Consider the following 22,077-nt stretch of genomic DNA (forward strand, 5'->3'; position numbering starts at 1 on the left):
AGACAAAACTTCACACAAATGAATACAAGCTGCTGGGCAGCAGTCTGGTTGTATTTATCACGCAGTTGTGTCTATTATTGAGCCTGAACACACAAACACTACGCCATAACTAATATTTTGCACTAGAATGTCAGTTGTTTCAGACTTCAGAGTCTTCTTTAATCACTAGAGATTAACTTGACACCGGTGGGGAGATCCATCTTTCTTTTTGAAACTGTATTAATTTTAAGACTAAATTCACTGCAGGCAAAACCGCAACAGGGACAAGTAAACCTCCCTCTCCTCCTTTCAAGAGAGTAGGGGAAGACGGAAAGAGATGTGCATCCAAAAAAAAAAAAAAAATTATGTCCTCCTCTCCTGACACTATTCAAATCCTTATAGGTTAGTGATGACGCAACATCCCCGGGGTGTTTTGCATGCTTTTTTTCAACGTTGATATCAGTGACGCTCGGCTCTAATTTAGAATCAGTGTTCTCCGTAGATAAGCTGCCTCTCATTTTCATATTTTCTTGAAATATTATTGGGCTAAAACAATAAAGGTCAAGAGAGAAAATAAACTGTTTATATGTAGATGAAACCACATAAGTAGTGAAAGGTTAGAAGACAAAGTCGCAGTAACTTCATGGTATCATCCAGATTTGACATCTCTAACTGATTTGACTGGCACAACTTTAGATTAGATGATACTGTTTACCCGCAGAGTATTAGTAGTTGTAGGGACTGTAATGCAAAAAAGAAAGTTCTGCATTTTCTTATTATTTTTCAGTCGGGACTATAAAAACAGGAGGGTTATATCGCTATTATGGTCTCTCTCTCTGCTTTCTGTCTGTGTCATGAAACCAACATTTTATTTCTCTGATTTCTTTGTTCTTGCTACCGCCGCTCCCTCTCTAGCTTGCTTGACCACTGCTGCTCTAGCTCTCTCTCATTCGATGAATCAGAAGGGGCCAACTTTGAATCCAGCCACAGACAAATCCTTCTCATTATGCCTTTAAATGCACATATTTTACCCATGGAGTTCACAAAGAGTACCACTCAGCCTCTGAAAACAATTGTGGGAAATGCAGGATTCAGTGTTTTCGTAGCTTGATCCACACGGTTGACTTAAAGTCAGTCAGTCATATCTCGGCCTCTGCTGCTCAGATTCTAACAATACGTTAATACGTCTCTTCTGAGCCCCTCGAGACTTGCAACACTAACTCAACGCCATTTGCAATGGATTGTCAAAAACGTTCTTGTTCAGTTCCACTTTACTTTCAGCTGAAAAGAAACATCAAAAAAAATTATTTGCATGGTTATGACACTCACCTCTCATAAATCTATTAAGAGAAAAATGTATGCCTATATATTAAGTAAGTGGTATAATCTTGTATAAACATTAAAAAGGACTTCAAGGAGGTTGCTAGTATTAGGAAAATGTCCCTTGATTCTAGAAATGTCTTCGGTTAGGCCTTAATTTACGAACTGGAATGTTTCATGTTTACGGAAAAGTGCAAGCAGGGCAAGATATGAACCTCTTTTAGTAACAACCTCCTGCTGAAGCTCCTGGCCACCAGGTGTAGAGCAGCAAGAAGAATAATGTCTTTTAAACGCCTAAACTGAGCTGAACTAAAAGGAAAAAAAAATTCTTTCAATTACCTTTATATTTAATTTGTAAAGTCCTGTTGCTCATATGAAGTCTTTTAAGGTGGTGGCCTGATTGTTTCATAAACTCTTATCGAGCCATTTTGATTTGGCTTGGCTTTTTTGTTAGATAACTGCAAATTTCTCCAGCTTGCACAATATCTGGCATGTTTAGAAGGGTTGTTTTTGCAGTCCAGCCCTGCCTAACATAAGATATATTGTGCAGTTTGTCTGAAACATACTTCTGTGTGCGCGCTTACATTCGTGCGTTTCCAAGCTGCAGCTCTGTGGCTGACCACAGGAAGTTCTAATCAGCAGAGCGGCGTGGCTGCTACCTTCCCTTTCCCCTGGTGACCTCCTCCCCACCCCTCTCCCTCTACAATAGAGATACCAGGATCACATTACCGACTCTGAGGGTTAAGGGTCAATCCCATTTTTCAGCCCTCTCCGTCCCTTTTTCCCCTTACAGATCCTTTCCCAGAGGTTAAAGCCTCCTGTCACCTAAATTCACATCAGTTCACGCGTGGCGAGGGAGTGGTATCCGTCGGAAACCCTCCATCTTCTCTCCCACACTCTCCCCCACCCACCCACACACCCGTTTTAGTGTCCCTTTGACAGACGGTTCTCTGATCTCAGGGAGCACTCACATAAAGATTTGGACATGGTTAAAAACATGTTTAAAACACTGCTGGCCTCTTTGTGTCATTGTGTTGGTGTGTCTCTGTTACACCCCGGTTAAAGTCTGTATTTTAGAGCTGCAGAGGATCGGGTTACTGGGAGGCAACGCTGAGCTTGTGACGACCTCCTGCAAAGAAAACCAACCATTTTACAATATTGTGAAGTAGCAGGAGCTATTTTGGGCTTCTATGGTTTTAGAAGTTAAAGCCATTTTCATATTCTGCCTCAACAACTACCCCTTTTTTTGCCGCAGGAACTTTAAAAAAATTGGATATTTTGAATTCACAACAGTGGGACTGACATCATCTTTGTAATACTACTCTTCTCTAATCTTGCTATATCTAAACTGGCTGTTGTATTCCTAACATGCAGTTGTGTTTGTTGTCATCATCCTTGCTGTGATGTGATGACACATCTGCTTGGCAAGTCACAATCGACAGATCTGCCAGCGACCCTTGAGCAGTGCCAAATTTTACATTAAGCTTTTCTGACTATCATCAGCTCAAAAGATGAGCAACTATGTTAGATGAAAAATATTCAATTTAAGACCTACTTTACGCCCATACTGGCAAAAAAGTACTAAGTATATGAATGAAAGTGGGAATTGGTTCCATGATGGTTAACTTTTTTAACCATTAATCATCATATGTAAGACATTTTTTAAGGCCCATTCAGATCATTGCATTTTAAACGTTTTAAGACCCTGCACATACCCTTTGATTGGCTTCTTCTCCATAATGGTGTCTGAGGCTCATGGTGTTGAAGTACTTAAGAGTGCAAACAGAAATAATTAAGACTTTTGGCCATAAAACATAAAACTATAGTATGTTTCTATGTTGAGGATAGCATCAAAATAAAACCTTTCAATGTGAATTAACAGTGGATAGAAATACTTCAGTAACCAGCAACTCCATCCACTTTGCAACTCCATACATGTGGCCGATCAGAAGAAAAAGAATAAGAGTCAAACAAGCCACTTAGTATGATATACACAAGGCTGACAGCAGAGCAGCACATTAAATCATAGCTTCTATACTAAAGAAAACCGCACCCGAACATAACATATCCATGTGGGCAAACTGTGCATGAGTCTACTCTCCCTGAACACAAATCTGCTTTTGATCATGTTGTGGTGCCTCAAGTACCTAATCCCTTTTAATTACAGTTTGACTCTCAATCTAACACCAGAGCAAGAGCTTAATGTCACTGAAACTGACAGGTGATCATTTTCTCACAGACACGCACACAAAAGTCTCTACATGTTTGGATAGTTACTTAGAACCAGACTTAGTGAGATTTATTATACACTTGCCCATGTCAGTTCCATTTCTTTTTGTTTCTGAGACATATAGGACATACATTTTATGTATTTTGTATGTCCTGTAATATATTATTTCTTAATGTATTTATTGTATAGTTAATCTATATGTTCTATAAGGTTTGGTATCATGTTTTTGATCAAAATGTAATGTTCATAAAGCATAATTAATCTGAACTGAATAAAGAGGAAGGGAGAGTGAGAATGGCTTCACACGGAGAGAGTGATAGCCGGTGTAAATGATCAGAGAGGAAGTTAAAGACCGGATTGGCCATCATCAGATAAGGCCTATGAAAATGTGAGTGCATACATGACGAACGTGCTGCTAAACAGTAGAGGGAAGCTGTCGTTGCCATGATGACACATCCCTTTGCCACACTCCAAACACGTTCATGGCTCAGTGCTTTAATGGGTATAAAAACACAAAACAAGTTGAGTTATAAGTTGATTTTCGACTGTTAAATGATTTTATTGTGAGAGAATGTGCAATGTTCATAAAAAAATGGAGAGTTCATCCATGTGCACACTTAGCTAAAAATGTCCTAAGCAGGTGTACCAAATCAACTCCAGGACCTTTAAAGTTATTCAAGTCAGTATCAGCTGTATAAAGCCCATTCCATTTCTCTTTATTGTTAATCACTGCCCTCTGTAAAAATACAACCTACATTTAATGCCGTTAAACTTAAGTAGACATTACAACTGGTAGGTCGTACAGACTTACAGAGGAGCCAACACACACATCTGATGCATGTTAGAAACTAACATGTTCATGGTCTACCAAAAATAGAGTGCAAAAAGAGTATAAAGTAAAGGAAAACAGCCATTAAAATATGTGCAAAAAACCCCCTGTACATGTTCACTGACGTGCAGCCAGAATAGCAAGTTCCAGCCTTACTTAACAGTCTTGGGAACAACTGAACCATCAAGCATCACAAGCAAATCAATAACAATGAGAGGAAGTTACAGGGGTTAAAAAAAAACAAAAACAGATGCTTTACCTCTATTTAAGTCACTTTTCCAGGCTGCCGTTGTTTTAAAACTCCATTTGAAACTTAAATATGTCATTCATGCAAGAAAGAGAAGATGTGAGTGATGTTATTTAGTCAAAACATTATAGGAAACTATTACAGGTCAAATACAGAAAGATTCAGTTAACAAACAAATACCTGGATTGAAAAAAGATAAATATACTGAGACTGACAATGTCCATCTAGTCGACTCATTTATTTACTTTAGCGTAAGTTTCCAGGTCTTGATTTATTAAAAATCATATTTAAATATCTATGGAAACTGGCTGACAAGCTCTAATGGTCAGTGAAAAATCTCAAGTATGAGTGAAAATTTGTGACCACTTCTGCAACCTTGTCTTTTATCGTTCTTTGTCATTTTCCATCCAGAGCAGCAGAGAGCCTGCCTGTCAGCGATCTTTCCAGACAGCAGAATTCCAGGTAAGGGAAAAGTGAATGACTTTACTGTGAACCATCTTGGAAAAGGACACCCAATTCCTCCCTAATATACGGAAACCTTTTAAAATAATGCTAATATTTCATGCTTCCTTTGTGTGAAAGTACCATGGACCTCTGCCAAACATCCAAACTCAGCACTGATAGCCCGTTTCGTGTGTCAAGTGCCATAAATTCAGCCGGCGGAGCTCGACAAAGCTTGTTCAATGGATAAATCTTGCTGCTCATAAAAGCTATTTGCTTCTTTATGTCTGTCTGGTGTTCAAACATTCACCTCAATCCATCAACGCGGCAAACTGCTGTCAGAACACTAAGGCCTCTCTTTACCTCGCGTTTCCCCTTATCATTGGCTTCTACTAAGAGGAATCTGAGGAATCCTGGAGCTCAGTCTGTTCGCCAACACCCAATACGACAGGGTGAAACACAGACACATGCTGCTTTTAAAACACAGACTAATTTGTGACGCATAAATCGCACAAATTGATCACAGATGTTGGTGCTAACTACTGCCGCTAAGAAACAAGTGTGGAATAAAACTAAATAATTGACAATGATGTGTGAATCTGAGCTTTGGGATAATGTTTGCATGATAATAAAGTCATACACTGGCTCACAGCCGACCGCCACCTCTTCTTGTTTTAAGACCTATAGTACAGTACAGGCACTCCACCCAGTGAAATGGGCTGAGTTTGCTGCCTCAGCACTTCTCCATCCAAACGGCTGCGGTTCAGTTAGAGGTCTCGCCGCCTCGGCCCTGAGATGAAGCACCTCAGAGAGCCAGCAGTCCTAACCGGCCCCCTGGCTTCCACCGTCGGCCTCTGACTGACACCACTACACTGCCAGAGACATAAAGCAGGATAATAATAGCTGCTCATTCCTATCCCTCCCAACCAGACAGGCCTACATTGTGCAAAACCATATATAACTGAATGATAACTGACAAATAAAGGTAAATACCTAAGTCTACAGAGTTGGTGAAATCATATTTAGCAGGTCACTATCTTGGCAGGTCATTGACTCTGACTGATTCATTTTGTGACAACCTTGTAATAAAAGCATCCCTTATAAGGAAAATTACATTTTATTCAGGACCATTTTTTTTTCATCACCTTTCTTTCTTTCTATTTGCCTGTAGTTTTGAAAAACTGTGCGATCTACAATGGAAGGGGTGCAAGCAGCAACACAACAAAAGCTATCAGGCAAGTTTTAAACAAGTCCTTATTTAAAATAATTCTGTACGTCAATAAAATTATATTTAATACAAGGACGTTTCGGGGAAATTATCTTCTTCGGCTTGCAACACCCGAAGGGCGTTTGCCCAAAATGTCTCTGCCATGATGGATTTTTGGATGAGCACCCAGCTGTATAGAGTGGAGCTAAGCGTCTTGATTTATTATTAGACTCAGTTACCTAGACTGTATACCGTAACAGTCTGCTGCATTGTAAAACTGTGTGCGTGTACCACCAACCCAAATTCAGAAAGTCAAAACTGAGCCATGTAAAAATCTCTGCAAAGCAATGGATGTTTATGAGGGACAGATTGGCATAACCTTTAATTTTAAATCAGGTAAAAACTGGTTTAGATAATTGGGTTGAACTGGACAATGACGATGAAAAAAAGAGGTAATTACTCTCTTGTGTCTGATTACTCTTTTTTTTGGCTGTACCAGAGTTTGAAATTTTCAAGTTGAATCTGATTCGGCTGTTTGGATCAATGCTCAGAACAGAAAGTTTGCATCCAAACCATTCAATAGTACCCTTCCTGTTCTTCATTCTGCTTAACAACTTTGTCAGGCAAAGTGGCAATCACACGAGACTACGCTACAGGAAGCAGTACATGAGCGGTAGAGTGGTTTTGGAGTTGCGTATGAAGCTGCCCTTCTGAAAGAAGAGTGCGCAGAAAGTAGGGTGAAAAAAGGGGCAGAGTGCAGAGTGTCACCACACTCCTTTCCATAACTCTACTCCAAACTTTTCTCCCTCTTTTTAAGACAGTGAGGTTGGCAGGTATCTAATTTGCCTGTGTTGTTCTGTAGACAAATGTGCTTCTTCCAGCAACACGATATTCAAATCAGAGGCTCATGATAATGGTTCTACTCATTCCCTTTAAGTCTGAATGGTCTTAATTGTAGAGTCTTCCAGTGTCGAATGGAACTGTATCTCTATTAACCGGGTGGTTAAAATGCCATAACAACCCAAAGGAATAAGGGCCACAAAATGAAAATAAGACCCACATTGTAAAAGAAGTGAATTTTTCTTGAAGAAGTAGCAGCTGATGGGTTCAAGAGCCTCTTGTGCTTTGAAAAACCTCCCAATTGGATCCCTAAAGAGAATTCCAACCTAATACTGAGAAACTCTGAAATAGCCACCATATTTCAGGGTTCATTAAGTAGCAGATATTACGCAACAGAACAGGCCAACTGTTAAATCTTCTCTGGGGCGCAAGGGTAGAAGTGTATGAGTTACTGCCTGCCAGGAGCCTTTATGTCAGCAGCACACATGTATGTGGGGCCATACCTGTTTTTCTCATTGTTGGGATAAAGAACTTAGCTCCATAGCGGGATATGACACTGTGGTTGCTGTAATCTTACCGTCTCTGACTGTGTCTGTGCATGAGTTGTCTACCATTAGTTTTACTGTGCAGAAGATTCAGAAAGTAAAAGCAGTAATTGGTGTGGATTTAAGTTGGGGTCAAGAAGAAGGGTTATACAATATCTGCAGAAAAACTAAGACACTTGACAGCAACTCAAACAGAGCTTGTCTCATTGTCTTCCAATCACAGAAACTGCAATACTCATTCAGTGTGTGGAGACAGCACTACAAGGATCCTGGGAGTGGATTTATGAGGTCTGGACCGCCTGCATGGAGTCAAATGAAACCCAACACCAACTCTGTTTCTTCAACGAGGCCTGAGAACCAAGCAACTAATATCTACTGCTACAAAAGCCACCATACTGACTTTAAAGGTGTCAGTATCAACCAAAGTGCTATGGTCAAACAACCTCTGCAACCCCCTCTCCCAACACTTTTTAGCATAGGAATTGGTGTGACTTACTTTTGTCACTTTCCAATACCAAGAATTTAACAAACAAGGCCATTTCACAATAAATATTCAGTTGTCTGAATGCCTTTGAGGACAGGTTGTCCAAAAACAGGAATGCCGTTATCCCCATTTTAATGTCTCTATGACCGCCGACTTTTCACCTCACCATCAACCATGGCCATTCAGAACAGTGACAAAAACTTTTACGTACTGTACAACTTGTACACCTTTGGAATTCCCCTCGCTTTAAGGTACCTGGTTGTCCATTGTTGATTAACTTATGGTCATGTTGGTGAGACTCTCATCTTTAAAAAAAACAAAAAAAAAAAAAACCCCCAAAACCTCTCTCAATAAATCTATCCATAAAACCGATTCTGAGCTGAAGTAAACCTGAGACTTTCAAGGAATTGTATAGTCTGACTCTTTATGTCCTCTTCCTCCTACTATTACTGTTTTTTGATCTTGTTTAATGTATTGAGGTCTTTTATTTAACCACCAGCTTTTCCATTAGATTTTCAATTCTGTTGGTTTTCAGTATTTGTCTTGGAAGAAGCACTTGGTTTAACTTGGTTTTTGAAAAGTGCTTTACAAATTAAAATTAACCAATCAAATGTTTTAGATGCATACCGTTCCTCTGCTGCTTTCCAGCTCTATTGAGCAACAAAGTGCATAATACTACAGCTGCACTGTAACATAGAGTGTTTTTCTTTTTATATTGATTAATTTGTATTAGAAAATAATACTCCAGCAGGTCAGTATCTTCAAAAAATTGAATGACAAAATCAGATTTGTTTTTCTGGATTCAAACTCTACATATAGTGTATAAGACATTAAAGCCTGGGGGTTTCACAATAATGCCCATTTCCTCAGCTTGGTACCACCTAACAGACTGGCTAAATATATGATCTAGATTTAAACTCTCAAACCCCAGTTTTCCCTCTTAAACTTTCTAAGCAGCCTTGACTTTAGAAAATAATGTTCTTTTCCATGTTGGATAACAGCATCACATATTATGTCTCTGCTTGTTGTACCAACACTTCATTGAAAGAATATGATGCTTACACGGCATGAATTACTTAAACCACCATGTTTTCATGGCTGCACCATAACATCAGTTGGGAAATTTCAAGCTGTCATGCAAGTTTATACACACTTGTCATTTTATACACATTTTCCCACAGTTTCATCTGACATGTTTTTTATCTTGAGTCCTCAAGACCTTGACTAGCAGTTCAAATAAAGCTGTGGGTTTGAACAATGCCTGGCTGTACAACATGTGTTTGTAAGGTTGAAAAGGGTTAAAGTAAAAATGTGCTCAAACATACTTTGAAGTAGAGGTCTTTTTGCTTCATTGTATGTTTTTCTTGGTCCTCTGAATACCTGGACAAAGATATTAAAGACATAGAGATCTAAAATGTAAGTGTTGATGTCCAGAGGTATTCTGGTTTTAGTTTCTGACTGAGTCTAATTGTTAATGTAAATTAACTGAAACCAACGCAGAGCTCAGTGCTCAATTGGTGACACAAGGAGAGGATGTTGGGCACGGCTCCAACCACCCAGTCACATAAGAAACGTTGTGGGGAATGAGCAACCATTCCCCACAACGTTTCACTGGGGTATGAGGCAACCAAGGCAATCAGATATGTTGTGGCCTGTAAGTAGTTGGTGCAGCCATAAAGCTCAGTAGTAATTAATCAAAGAACAAATCATTTTACCAGTAGTACCTGTGTAGTGACAATATACACAATTGAGGAGGTGTGACGCAGTTGCAGTTGTTTTGTTTGCTTGTTTTTAACTCTGCATTGTTCAAAAATAAAGTAGAGTCTGTAAACCACATTATGCATAATAAAAGCAAAAAATATAAATTATTAATGAAATTATAAATGTTTGAATATATTAATAGTTTGTCCATGCAATTGGTTTCTGGGTTAAGGTCACCCTGTAACAAATCCTGGAGTGCACATTGAGTGGGATGGAAAAAGGTGAACAACTACTACAGTTGCTATGTAAATAAGTATGGTATTAGATTTGTATTGGCTGATACCATATATTGAAAGGACTCAGGATAGGAGCCAAAACAAATTTGAGTGAGACATCTCTATTTCTCATACTGCAATTAATGATGAATGGCTTACATGTTTTTAGAGTTGTTATTTTCTTTGGTAAGGATAGCAGCAGCTGAGACAATGAGCATAATGCTGCTTAAAGTATTCATAATGCTATTTCCCGTTTGCATATTTCTGTTGTGTGGGTGTGTCTGATCAGCAGTTATAGGGGCTGCGCAGTACACACACGTATTTGCATCCTGGAAAGAACTGATTCATCTTGTGCATATTTTCTTGAATTTCTGGCTGTACTTGTATGACATTGTTCCATGTAACAAACGTAAACCAGCTAATTGCATAGTATTGTGGTTTGTGTTTATGCATGTCAGGGTTCAGGGCCTGTTACCCAGTCTATGATGGCTCTAATTAGGGCTTTCAATAACCCACTGTTTGCAAACTAATTTTCTATCAGGTTTTATGTCCAATATCCACCTTCACTACAGGCCCCTGTGGGTGTAATCAAAGGACGCTCTGTGAGACTCATGAGATCACCAACTGAAGTAGTGAAGGCAGGTCACAACACTTCATCACAAAGCCACGAGGAATGCATTCAACATCACACACTGATGATATCTCACTGCGTCAGAGTATCCAAGGGTGGAATTGTCCTTTAAACTCAATAAAGATTGACAATGCAAAACATTATTTAGTAACCAGATCAGCCAGGTGTGTCTTTGTCACATTAATGACCTCAACAGGTGGGTTGACTCTGCTTGCCAATAGTCATGAAAGGTTACCACAATAGCCGTCGACTTTATTCTCCTAGATCACTGGAACCATTGTCTGAGCTCCTCATCCAATGACGACAGGACTGATGATGTTAAGAATATGCTGCAGAGTGTGTTTCTGGTGACTCTGTTACGCACATCTCACCGCTGGAATGACAGCCATCTGAAGCAAGAAGAAACTTCCAAGACTCTCACACATGCACACGTACTCATGGACAGGCAGTTGACAGATACTGAGGTGTGGTGTCTCAACAGGGCTATTTTTAGGATGATGTTGAAGCTTTGATTCTTAGTTGCAGTCTGGATTAAAAAAAAAAAAAAAAAAAAAAACAAGCAGGGCAACTGCTCTTTTAAATCTCACAGGTGTAATGGCAACCCACAATTTGCCACGTATCATTTCATTCCAGTTTCTGCGATGCTGTGAGAACTGTTTCACTTTTGCATTTGGTCTAGGCTGTCTTATTTAAAGTTTGCATTTAAATTTGAGGTATTGCTCTTGGAATTTCGCATTCAGTGAACTATTACTACCAATAATTAAACAACAGCACACCTAACCAGTTAGAATATGGTCTGATGCAGCAGCAGGATGTTGCACAGGGTCAGAGCAAAGATAAGCGCAGGATTTATTTGATCAGTGTCTTTCCTCTCTTTGCATGAACACAAAGATAAATCCTAACCTGATATGACAAACTGTGTATTTTAGTGCGTCTGTTTATGTGTATGCAGTACACACTTGAGTCACACAGGCCTGTGCAGCAGCAGTGGTATGCAACACTCCTGCTTTTCACACTTGTTTGTGCAGCACAAGAATAAACTTGCAAGTTAAAAACAAAAGAATGATCAGTCATGTATTTACAGTACGTGACTGCAGAGCAGGGAATGCTTGTACGTGACTCTAAAAAGCTCAACATTACATTTGTAGTTCTTGATACATGGGAACCTCTGAAGGTGATTCCTCTCTGTCAATCAAAACACACCACAGAGATAAATAGCCTCCCACTCCGTGAACCGCAGTAATGTCAGTGTGACGGTCATGTAGGGATCTTCTACTGAAATTATTAGTTGATTAATTGACTGGCGGAAAATTACAACAACAATTTTGACAATCGATTAATCTTTGAAGTCATTTATCAAGCCAAAACCTCATTGGAAGATGTCGCTTTGGGCACCTGAATCTTATGATTTGCATTTATTTCATATGTTATTGAAACTTATTTGATTAATTAGAAAGGATTATCAACTGAAAAAGATGAACAGCTCCACCTTGGATAGGTGCTCATGGGTCGCCCTCCTTACAGTTGCCAAGAGGCTGACAGCTCATAGATGGCAATCTCTCTAATCTGTCAATATATATGAAGATGACAGATTTTATTGATAAAGATAGCGTGAAACACTATGGAGCTACTATGCTAAAACTGAAAACATTTCATACTGGGAGCATGCTGTTGACACACATCTATATTGGAGAATCTGGTCACATGAGGTCCATGAAGCTTTTGTGGTTTTACTTGGTATATTTCAGAGCTCGCTTATTTTCCCCTCACTCCTAATGAACTTGTAACCCCATTATTATACTGGTAAAAACAAAATGAATATTGTTAGTTGCAGACAATAATTTGAGTTGATTTCAATAATCTGTGCTTGTGGTTGTGTGACAGAAGGATGTTGTTTTTGATTCTGGTGTCTATAGCAGAGTAAGTAGGTAGTAGGTGATAAAGGGGGCAACTGTCTGTCTGTGTATTCTTACAGGAGGATAATCTCGCCTGGAAGGACATTCCTGCGTTGCCGACCAACGCTTACTGTATCACTGTGACTAAGACATAAGTGCAAAAGGGCAAAAGGGGCAAAGAGATGCTGAGAAAATGACAGTGGAAGAGTTATGCGAACAATGACGGGACAGAGAGATAAAGACAGATTGGGAGACAACTTCCCATTTATCACCACTTCTCCTCCTCTGCATTAGAGTTTGGACAAAAACCGCAGAGCTGTCACTCAACTTGCAGCAGTTTATACCCTCCGGTGACACATGAACTTGGAAGAATGACAGCCGGGCTGCATTAGCACGTGCAAGTGTGTACATGCACACAGACACACACCATTGCAAACACAAAAAAACACACTTTGTCTACATGAGCAATACTTACTTCCATTGCTAACTGAGACAAATTGGGATATGCAGTAAATATTTCAGGTTGAAGTTTAAATGAAGGAAAAGAGACTCTTATAGAAAGACTCATACTAATGTGAAAACATACATTAAAGTAGTGTTATTGGGAGATGGTGGGGCAGGGTTCTGGGGTAGTGAGGGTACAGTTGCCTTTTTTTCCCCTGGCATTGTTGAAATTTACTCTAGGGAGTTGTTGAAACAATTTTGATCCTTCTTTTCCCCCAGCTATATGGTGCAATAGACATACAAAGGCCATATAGTCTTCATGTTTCTTCTATCTGGCATATTTTCTTGACTTTTCATGCTGAAAAATTGTCAAGAGGGAAGAGAAGGATCATACACTTCTGCTGTGTTCCAAATCACATACTTCTTTTTACTTTGAGTAAACTGTTGCGTGCACACAATACTTCGTCATAACATTGACCTTTGAACTTTGACCTTCTTGAGCACACATCTGCTGCAGTCGTGGTGCGAAATTTGAAGTAAAAAGAAAAAGTATTTGATTTGGAACGGCTGCTATATTACTTAACGTAACCTTGGAGACGCAACAAAACCCCAGTCACTCTGCTGTTGTTGCTTTGTAATGTCTGTTACATGCAGTATTATATTCACAACAGTAAATAAATAAACATTGCTCTGTTGTTATTTTCATAGTTATGTCATCTGTCATTGTCTCTTCTGTCATCTGTCTCAGCTCAGTTGAAGTGACATTTCTTTCGCTGCACAGAGGATTGTCAGAATAACCCAGCATGCTGGGCTGCAGACTATAAAATGCGACTGGATGCAGTAGGACATCCTGGTATTTTTGGATTGCTGCGTTTGACAGATTATGTATTGGAACACACTAAATCTTTTTTACTAACATCCTAAATCGTATGGAAGTAAGGAACCCACAGTGATCATTTATCAGCCTTATAAATCTCTCATCAAAGAGAACTAAACAACTGTGAGAACCAGACAGGGAAAGCCATCTGATCACACTAGAAACATCCATGGTCACCTGGCAACCAAAACTATGGGAGCATAATACACTGCGACACACCTTTGCAAAGGCTCAGGCTGAGGCTACTCACCTGAGCCAAACCTCAGTGCTGGCAGAAACCCACAGGCTGACAAGTGTGACTGACAGCTTTGCAAAGCCAATACAATGGAAACAAACAGCAGCCATGACAGTTATCTATAGCTTTATTCAAAAACAACCCTGACAGCTTGAAACCACTCGTCTTTCGCTTTCACATGTGACTATCCGTGGATAATTGCGGCAGCTTTTTTAAACATTTTACATTCAGTAAACAGCTTCCATGACCACAGACTAACTTGCTGTCACCTCTGCAGCCCCGGGAAATTTTATCCCAATACACACACAGACAAGTGCACAGTTATACACAAACTAATGCCACATGTGATGCACACCTGCATGTTTAACCTCATGACACCCCTCTCTGATTGCTCGCCCCTGTCCCAAGGGGCTGAGGAGATAAATGAGCTCATGTCAGACACACACACCGACAGGGATAATGATGAATTACATATATATTAGCACACAGCCTGAGGACTCACTCTCTCTGTCACATACATCCGCACACAACCTTCTTGCACTTAAACAGCAAACACCGAAAGAGAATGAGTCAGCTGAATTCTTAATGCGCGCGCACACACACACACACACACACACACACACACACACACACACACACACACACACACACTTGATGACAGGTATTTCCACTTCAGGAGAGCCACAATGCTGAGCTGTGAGCCGGGTGTCAGTCACTTCCTGTGTGAAGAGGTCAGAGGTTAAACACTCTTCAGTCGTTTTAAATCCTACCACAGAAAGACAGTGAGACAGAGCAGAGAAATTGTCTGCAGTAACTGGACCGTTTTCTTCTCCTTATCCCTGCAATCTTCACCCTCTGTTCCCACTGAGCTGAACGTGTTCCAAGTAATAGAAACTGCTGGTTGTTAGAACTTCCTTCGCCGAAAAACTGGAAGTCATTAACGCTTTTTTCACCATGAAAGACCAATGCAAACCCAGACAACAATCGGTAAAGAACAATTTTACAAACTGATGGTTACCCAATGTGAGGATTTTGCTTTTCTGTTTTCTATCACAGGGAGACAAATGTGTTTGGGTTGTGGACCGTCAGTAAGGCAAAACAAGAAGACGTCATCTGGGGCTGTCGGAACTTGTGATTTTTCTTTAAGATGAATCTTCTGGCATTTCTTTGACTAAACAAATAACAGTTTAATCAATAATTTATATAAATAAAAATAACACAATGAAAATAAGATGAAACCATGGTTTTGAAACATTTTTCTGAGTTTTTGCTTATCTCTCATTTTTTTTTGCCTCTTTTGAACTTAAGATCCACTTTTAAAACTGACCCACATCAGAATCCTCTCTTTCAACTGTTCTGAACGCATGAATAAACTTCAAATGCAAACCTAACCAACAAGAAAAGCTGGATTGCAATCTGAAATTAGATCAAGGAGGAAATGATAATTGGAGCAGGTGGGTCAGATAGGGTTAGGGTTTGAGTTGAGTTGTTTAACATAGATCAACGGGCTCATGCCTGACAAGCTCCAAAGCAATGCTGTATCTCTAATAAACTAAGTGCATCCTGTGCATGAATTAAAATTGTTCCTTTCAATTATTTCATTTCCAACAGTGTACCAGGGCCACTGTAGGCTACACTAAGTTTTAAAAAAAGGAGGAGAAATGTATTAGACAAATGAAAGGTATTAGACATACCTTGGATTGCATTACAATGTACAGAGGTTTCTTTTTTCTGGTCCCTTAATCTGTAAAACATTGCTCAAACAGGACATTTGGCAGCTCTGAAATTCACCCACACATCTTTGTGGAAACTATTTTGTGTTGTTTTGGTAGAATCTTGGAACCTTTCAAAGATGGCGTCACAAATGGCACTAGCTGCTGAAGTCTGTAAGCGGATGTTTACCTGCACTCTATCAGAGGGTCAACCAGTTTTAGCTTTATTGATGGACTGGGCTGTCTCATACTTTCCTTAACTGCATTCCATCCACATCACATTACACACATTGCAAATTAGGTAGGCATCGACACTACAGGGTATATTGTCCATTTGTTGATGTATTACAAAAGCGCTTCTGAAAGATAGTGACCCGTTTCATTGCTGATCTGACCAGTGTCTGGAGTAGTTTTCAGTGTGGATTCAGGGTTAAGACTTTGAATGAATGAGCCAACATGCACAAAGAATACAGGCCCAGGTGTGTGACCGCTGCTTCCATCGCCTCAGCAGTCAGTCAGCAGGGCCTCCTCGCTAATCCTCCACCATCACTCAACTGGATCTCAGCTCTAATCTTGCTAGGCCAAAGCTCAGCAGAGGGGCGCTCCTGGCTTTCAACTGAAAACCTGACAGCTAATCTCAGCCACAACACCCCTGGGTAACCCTACACTCTCCCTGGGGAGCAGCCACAATACCCCCGGGCCACAGTGATGAGAGAAAGACCTCCCGAATATCAGAGACACTTCACACCTAGTGAGAGATGGGAGAGATAATATGATGGCTCATTTTTTTGTTGTTTGGATGCTCACAGCTGGTATAAACACGGGCACACTTTTCCATGCACAAGCTAATGAAAAAAGACACCGATCATTTTCTCCTGTGCAACACCTGCACTCGCAATTAAAGACTTTTTCAAGGTTGCTTGCCTGAATATGAGCACCCATTCAGCACCAACTGGCAGGATGCAGCCTACATTACTCTTAAAGAGGCCGACTGGCTTGTTTCCAGCTGTTTAAAAGCATACAATAAGCAGCCAGAGGCTGTCAACTGGAACCGTTATGGCTGATAAGTATATGGTCCCAGACACAATGACCGGCAATCAGATACATGCAGAGAAAATATGTTACATTCATGTTAAGGTCAGGTATATGGAACAGGAAATATGTGCTGTGCTGTGTTCATGAATTATATAGAACTATATGAATTACGTATTATTACAGTTGATTTGGCCTGTATTCCTACCCAACTGCGTGGTTGGCAATATAAAGCCAATATCCACTCAGATAGTATTTTGCTAGTGATAATGTGTGCAACAAAGCAAGCTTCGGTTAGCCAGCCAGTCAGTTGCAACCCAGCCACACTTCATAACATTATCCGGCACCGGCTGCCCCACAAAGTAGACAGAAAGAGAGAGAAAGGGATTCTGAGCGCGCACCGACGTCACATCCTATAAAGTTCTGTTTGGTTTTTTTTCAGATACAAACACAGGGAGAAGCCTGACTTACCACTTCAGTAGGGCGGAAGTATTTTGGGTCCACCTTCACATGTACCACCCCTGTCTCCTGGCAACGGCCGACCTCCTTCTCATCCTTTCCATCCCACCTGGAAAGACACAAAGTTTTAGCAGGAGGAGACATTTTCCCACAGCTGCTGGAAGGTTCAGCTGTCCGTCCCTCCGTCTCCCTGATCATTTCTTAGGCAGTTTGTTTCTTTAACGCCTCGCGCAGACAAAACATGTCACCTGCCTTTTTTTTTTCTGAAACCAACACAACAGGCACTGCATCTTCCGGGACACAAGAGGGAGGTGAATGAGGGGTGAGACAGGGGAGGAGACGGAGATGTGGCACTGAACAGGAGACAGGAGTTTCCACAATATAGCCTCTTTCAGCCTTTCAATCTGGAACATTACTGGCTTCATCTATCCATAAATGTTCCGTGATGGCTCTATTCTAACACGACAACCAATGCAGAGAGAGCTGCAATGTTTTCGTGATATTTGACATCTGGCACACGAGGGGGAACAGTGGCACTGCTGGAAAAATGGCACTGAGCTGGAAAATAACACGGAGGAGGAAGAGTGTTCACATGATGATTAAATTAAAACTTATTTTGCAAATGAATAATCTCTGTTGCTTAATTAATGACAATCCTGCTGCTTCTCAGTCCAAGAAAATCTATACGTCCCCCAACACATTTTCTCATCATTTCATCACTCATCATGTAGATTGTTATACAGTCAGACGTTGCCGAAGCAGAGCTAAGAAAAAACAGTTGTGACTTCTTTCAACTGACAGACATTTTTCTGGATATACTTGTATGTTTTGTTGGATAAGCAGTTGGATGAAAGTTGAAAGGGGGGCTTAGCTAATAGTCTGGGGTGTTTAGTAAAACATTCTTCAAAAATAAACAGATTTTTATACTCTTGTTACATCTCATGTCATCTTCTCCACATATTTAAACTGGCTCATGCACATTATTTTGTGGTTTGTTATTATTTATTATTTTATCTACTTCTAAATAAGAAAGAATAAATTTATTACAACATTCTTAAGAAGACACAAACTGTGCAAAGACTCTTTATGAACTTTAATACGATTCAGACTGGAAATGTGTTATAGTTGTGCTATAGTTGTTGTGACTTTGGAGCTCATTCAGCATGACACAGACATGTAAAATTGCCAAAAACATTTATGGAAATGCATATCTGAAATAGAAGTGTGTGTGTGTGTGTATGTGTGTGCGCACTCACACAATGGTTTTCCCCACACGTTTGAAGGCCTTTTCCACAAACTCCCTCACACTGTGCACCTCCCCCGTCGCTATGACGAAATCCTCTGGCTCCTCCTGTTGCAGCATCAGCCACATAGCCTGAAAGAGACAGAGGGACAGACAGACAGACAGACAGACAGACAGAGACAGAGAGGTTAAACCACTGAGAGATCATAAAGACAGTTCAGTGCTCCACACTGGACTCTGCCCAACTTGGTACTGACAGACAGGAAGTGAACCTGCGACCTCTGAGCGGGGCATTCGGCCGTACCTCTGTCCTGACGTCACCGCGGGGGCTCATGGGACAAATACCGTGGGAAAGGAGGACAGAGCGGTCCCACAGGCCCACTGTGTTGCTGGCACACAGAAAAACGCACACGTGGTCATGAACGCACACACGCACCTATGCACACAAACAGATTCGCACACACCGGTCACCATTAGACAAATGAAAAGTTAATAGCAAAGTTAAGGAGGTGATAAACCTCCAGAAATAAAAGTACGACAGCATCCAGTTCTGACTTGTGTTCACTATTTCTAACTACACGGTGCAGGCAGTATTATTATTAGCCTATATACCCTAGTGAAAGCTGATATTCTGGGTCCCTTAATGGACCCAGCACTATATTAAACAGACAGCGAGGGCGTCTGTGCGTGGTTCCATAATATTTATGGTGAACCAGAGCCAGCGGGTCAGAGCTGCTGACCTCTGGCACGTCTACCCTGATTAGAAGAGACTCGCCGGGGACAGAGACAGACAGACAGACAGACGCTCCCATCTATACTGACAAACGAAATCAGGACACAAGCACAGATTTTTAAAGTCTTGTATATAGAGTGGATATTATTTAGATTTTAATGCTTTTTGAATTCAGTTTGTCTGGTTCCGATTCTTGTTGCCTTATGTGTTTATGTGTTGCCACAAATGTCAATGTATTCTGTGACTCCTCAGTGTTACCCCTTTAATATCTTAACCAACAGTCCACAATTCGTAATCATTTCACTGCAGACAGAAAACTCAATAAAACACTTCCTGTCGATGTCAGTCATAATGCTTTTGTTGTGCTTTTTGTAGTCCTAGTAACTGACATTGGTGACTCATTGGTGCACCCAAAAGGGTCACCATATAGATACTAACTTTTTTATATCAATAGTTCAGTTAAAATATTAAGACAAATGGTAAAAGAAGAAATAGCTTAACTGAGCTGATTAGATGAAGAGATAAACAGATGCTTACAGATGTACACCTCATGAAGGTAAGCTCTCTACAGCAGAAAAGGTGAATAGGAGTGGAGTTTCCTTCCTCTCTGTCTCTACTGAGGTGACTTAAACACTTTGCCTGTCTCGCTCTCCGAGGAGCAAATCAGCACAGTTTATGTGCTCTACTTGGATTTGATTTAGTGTGTGTGTATGTGTTCCATCCAGCCACATCAGGAGGTTTTATGTGATACAGTTGGATGGAGCAGAGGCTGGCTGTCTCCCTCTGCACATTTAGCAGATTCTGTGTTCCCTCTGCAGTAGTACTCATACATGTGTCTTTTGCAGACACACATGAACTAAAAAGCTTAAGTTCCCAGTAGCAGCCACAAGAAGCTTCAATGTTCACACCCCACAAACAAAACACATAATGGAAACACTTTCCTAATGATTTTTCTCTTCCATAAAAGGTTTATTCACTTTACAGCATAAATGTGCTCAGTAAATTTCATTGATTTAAATAAGGAGAAATGTCGCCAAAATATTATGATAAATGCTTTGAGAGCCATGAATATCTACAGCAAATGTTATGCAATGTTCTTTCAATACTCTTCCGTGACCTGACAAGACAGAGGATCAGAGCTCCAAGAAAATCATAAGAAATCATCTTCTGGGGATCATGAATATTTCTATAAGTTTTCATGGCAATATGACACGTTGGTTTTGCTGAAGGAAAGCTTATGGAGTGCCCAGAATGGAAAATGTTAGTGATACTCTCATGTGTAAAAGCACAACATTTGACCTGCGACAATGTCCCAATCAACAGAGGAAAGATCAGGCAGGTCACTATTAGCGAGCTACCTTTTGGGGACCATGGATATTGATATCATATTTCATGGTAATGACATCCTGCTCTGGATGAATATTGCTGATAGTGGGATTGTATAAGCACATGTCTGCTCTGAAACACACACACACACACACACACACACACACACACACACACTCTAAGAGTGATGGAATGCTCCTCCTCAGGGAGGCGAGGCCGTCCTATCTCAGGATCGTTCAGGGTCACCTGACCGCTCAACGTTGATGGCTCCCCTGAGCCTGACCTCTCACCCTCCGGCCCCTGATGAACACACCAGATTCTCACACCGCCACCCAAGCCAATAATAGCACGTCGGTGTATGACTGACAGCAGAACAAACGAATTGAAGCGTGTTCATGTTTCCACAACCAGAGCGCCATCAGAATCTGTGTTCCCAATTGTTTCCACATTTCGCGCTCGTTAAGTTGACAGGAAAATGAAATCATCTAACGAAACCACGTTTGTCTTTCTGTCAATATATTTCTCAAAGGGTCCCTCTGGAGTTTTGTTGTAAACAAACAAAAGTTTACATTTAGTGTCAATCACCAAAACACATTGTGTATCCTTGAGGTCTAACAAACGTGAAGTGCATTTCCATCACGTGAAACATTTTTTAAACCTCCACATTTACTAGTTTGCAGTCTCCTTCCCCGTCTCTGCTGGCACATTGTAGTATATACTGGCATTACTGCTACCTTTATCAGAGAAATAGTGTGACACCATTGGTATGACTGTGTATCTCATCAACCCAAGATAAACAGAACGGGGACCCACTCATTAAAAAGTGGCTCCATAGCGCTACTATGGGTCTAAACACAGGAAACCTTTAAGGAGTTAAAACAGTAAAAACAAAACAAAAAACAACACATGGAAATAGTTTCTTTGCCCCTTAAATGGTAAAGCAAAGCAGCATTTCGGTGCACGTAGGAAAGTACACGTTACAATGCCTTAAAAAATGAATCCATTAAGTTTAAAATTGCCACGTTGTATGTGAATGTCAAATCAATGTTGATGGTAAATGTAGTCAATTAAAGAAATAAATTCCACAGTGAACGCCACATTAACATAGAAAGCTGAGTTCCTCTGCTCACATAGCCATGCCGACAGGGCCTACATGTACCAGAATGCATTGCATGCGAGCCTCTGACTCCCAAGCCCACTGAGCAACCTAAGTTATATACAATGTTGCCAAGCAAATATTCCTGGAGTTTGACATATTATTTTTTTTACATAGAGCAATATTGTTATTTTTTGAAGAAGCCTGTAGTTCTTCCTGGACGTCAACTACATCACTGTCCTGTATGTGTCAAATGACAGTGCTGGTGCCCGAAGAAAAGTTTGAATACAGCACAC

General features: G+C 40.5%; 1 protein-coding gene across 1 annotated transcript in view; it reads right to left on the reverse strand.

Annotated features, from left to right (window-relative positions):
- The window catches only part of gmds (GDP-mannose 4,6-dehydratase), a 169,962-nt gene that overhangs the window by 19,603 nt on the left and 128,282 nt on the right, over positions 1-22,077 (reverse strand). The window contains exons 8-9 of the mRNA XM_051377883.1: positions 18,640-18,758; positions 17,396-17,492 (exon numbers count right to left, since the gene is read on the reverse strand). Of these exons, the coding sequence (XP_051233843.1) occupies positions 17,396-17,492; positions 18,640-18,758 (216 nt within the window). The remainder of the gene's footprint in view (positions 1-17,395; positions 17,493-18,639; positions 18,759-22,077) is intronic.

The sequence above is a fragment of the Dicentrarchus labrax genome, unplaced genomic scaffold (assembly GCF_905237075.1).
Source record: "Dicentrarchus labrax unplaced genomic scaffold, dlabrax2021, whole genome shotgun sequence".
In the NCBI taxonomy this organism is placed as follows: Eukaryota; Metazoa; Chordata; class Actinopteri; family Moronidae; genus Dicentrarchus; species Dicentrarchus labrax.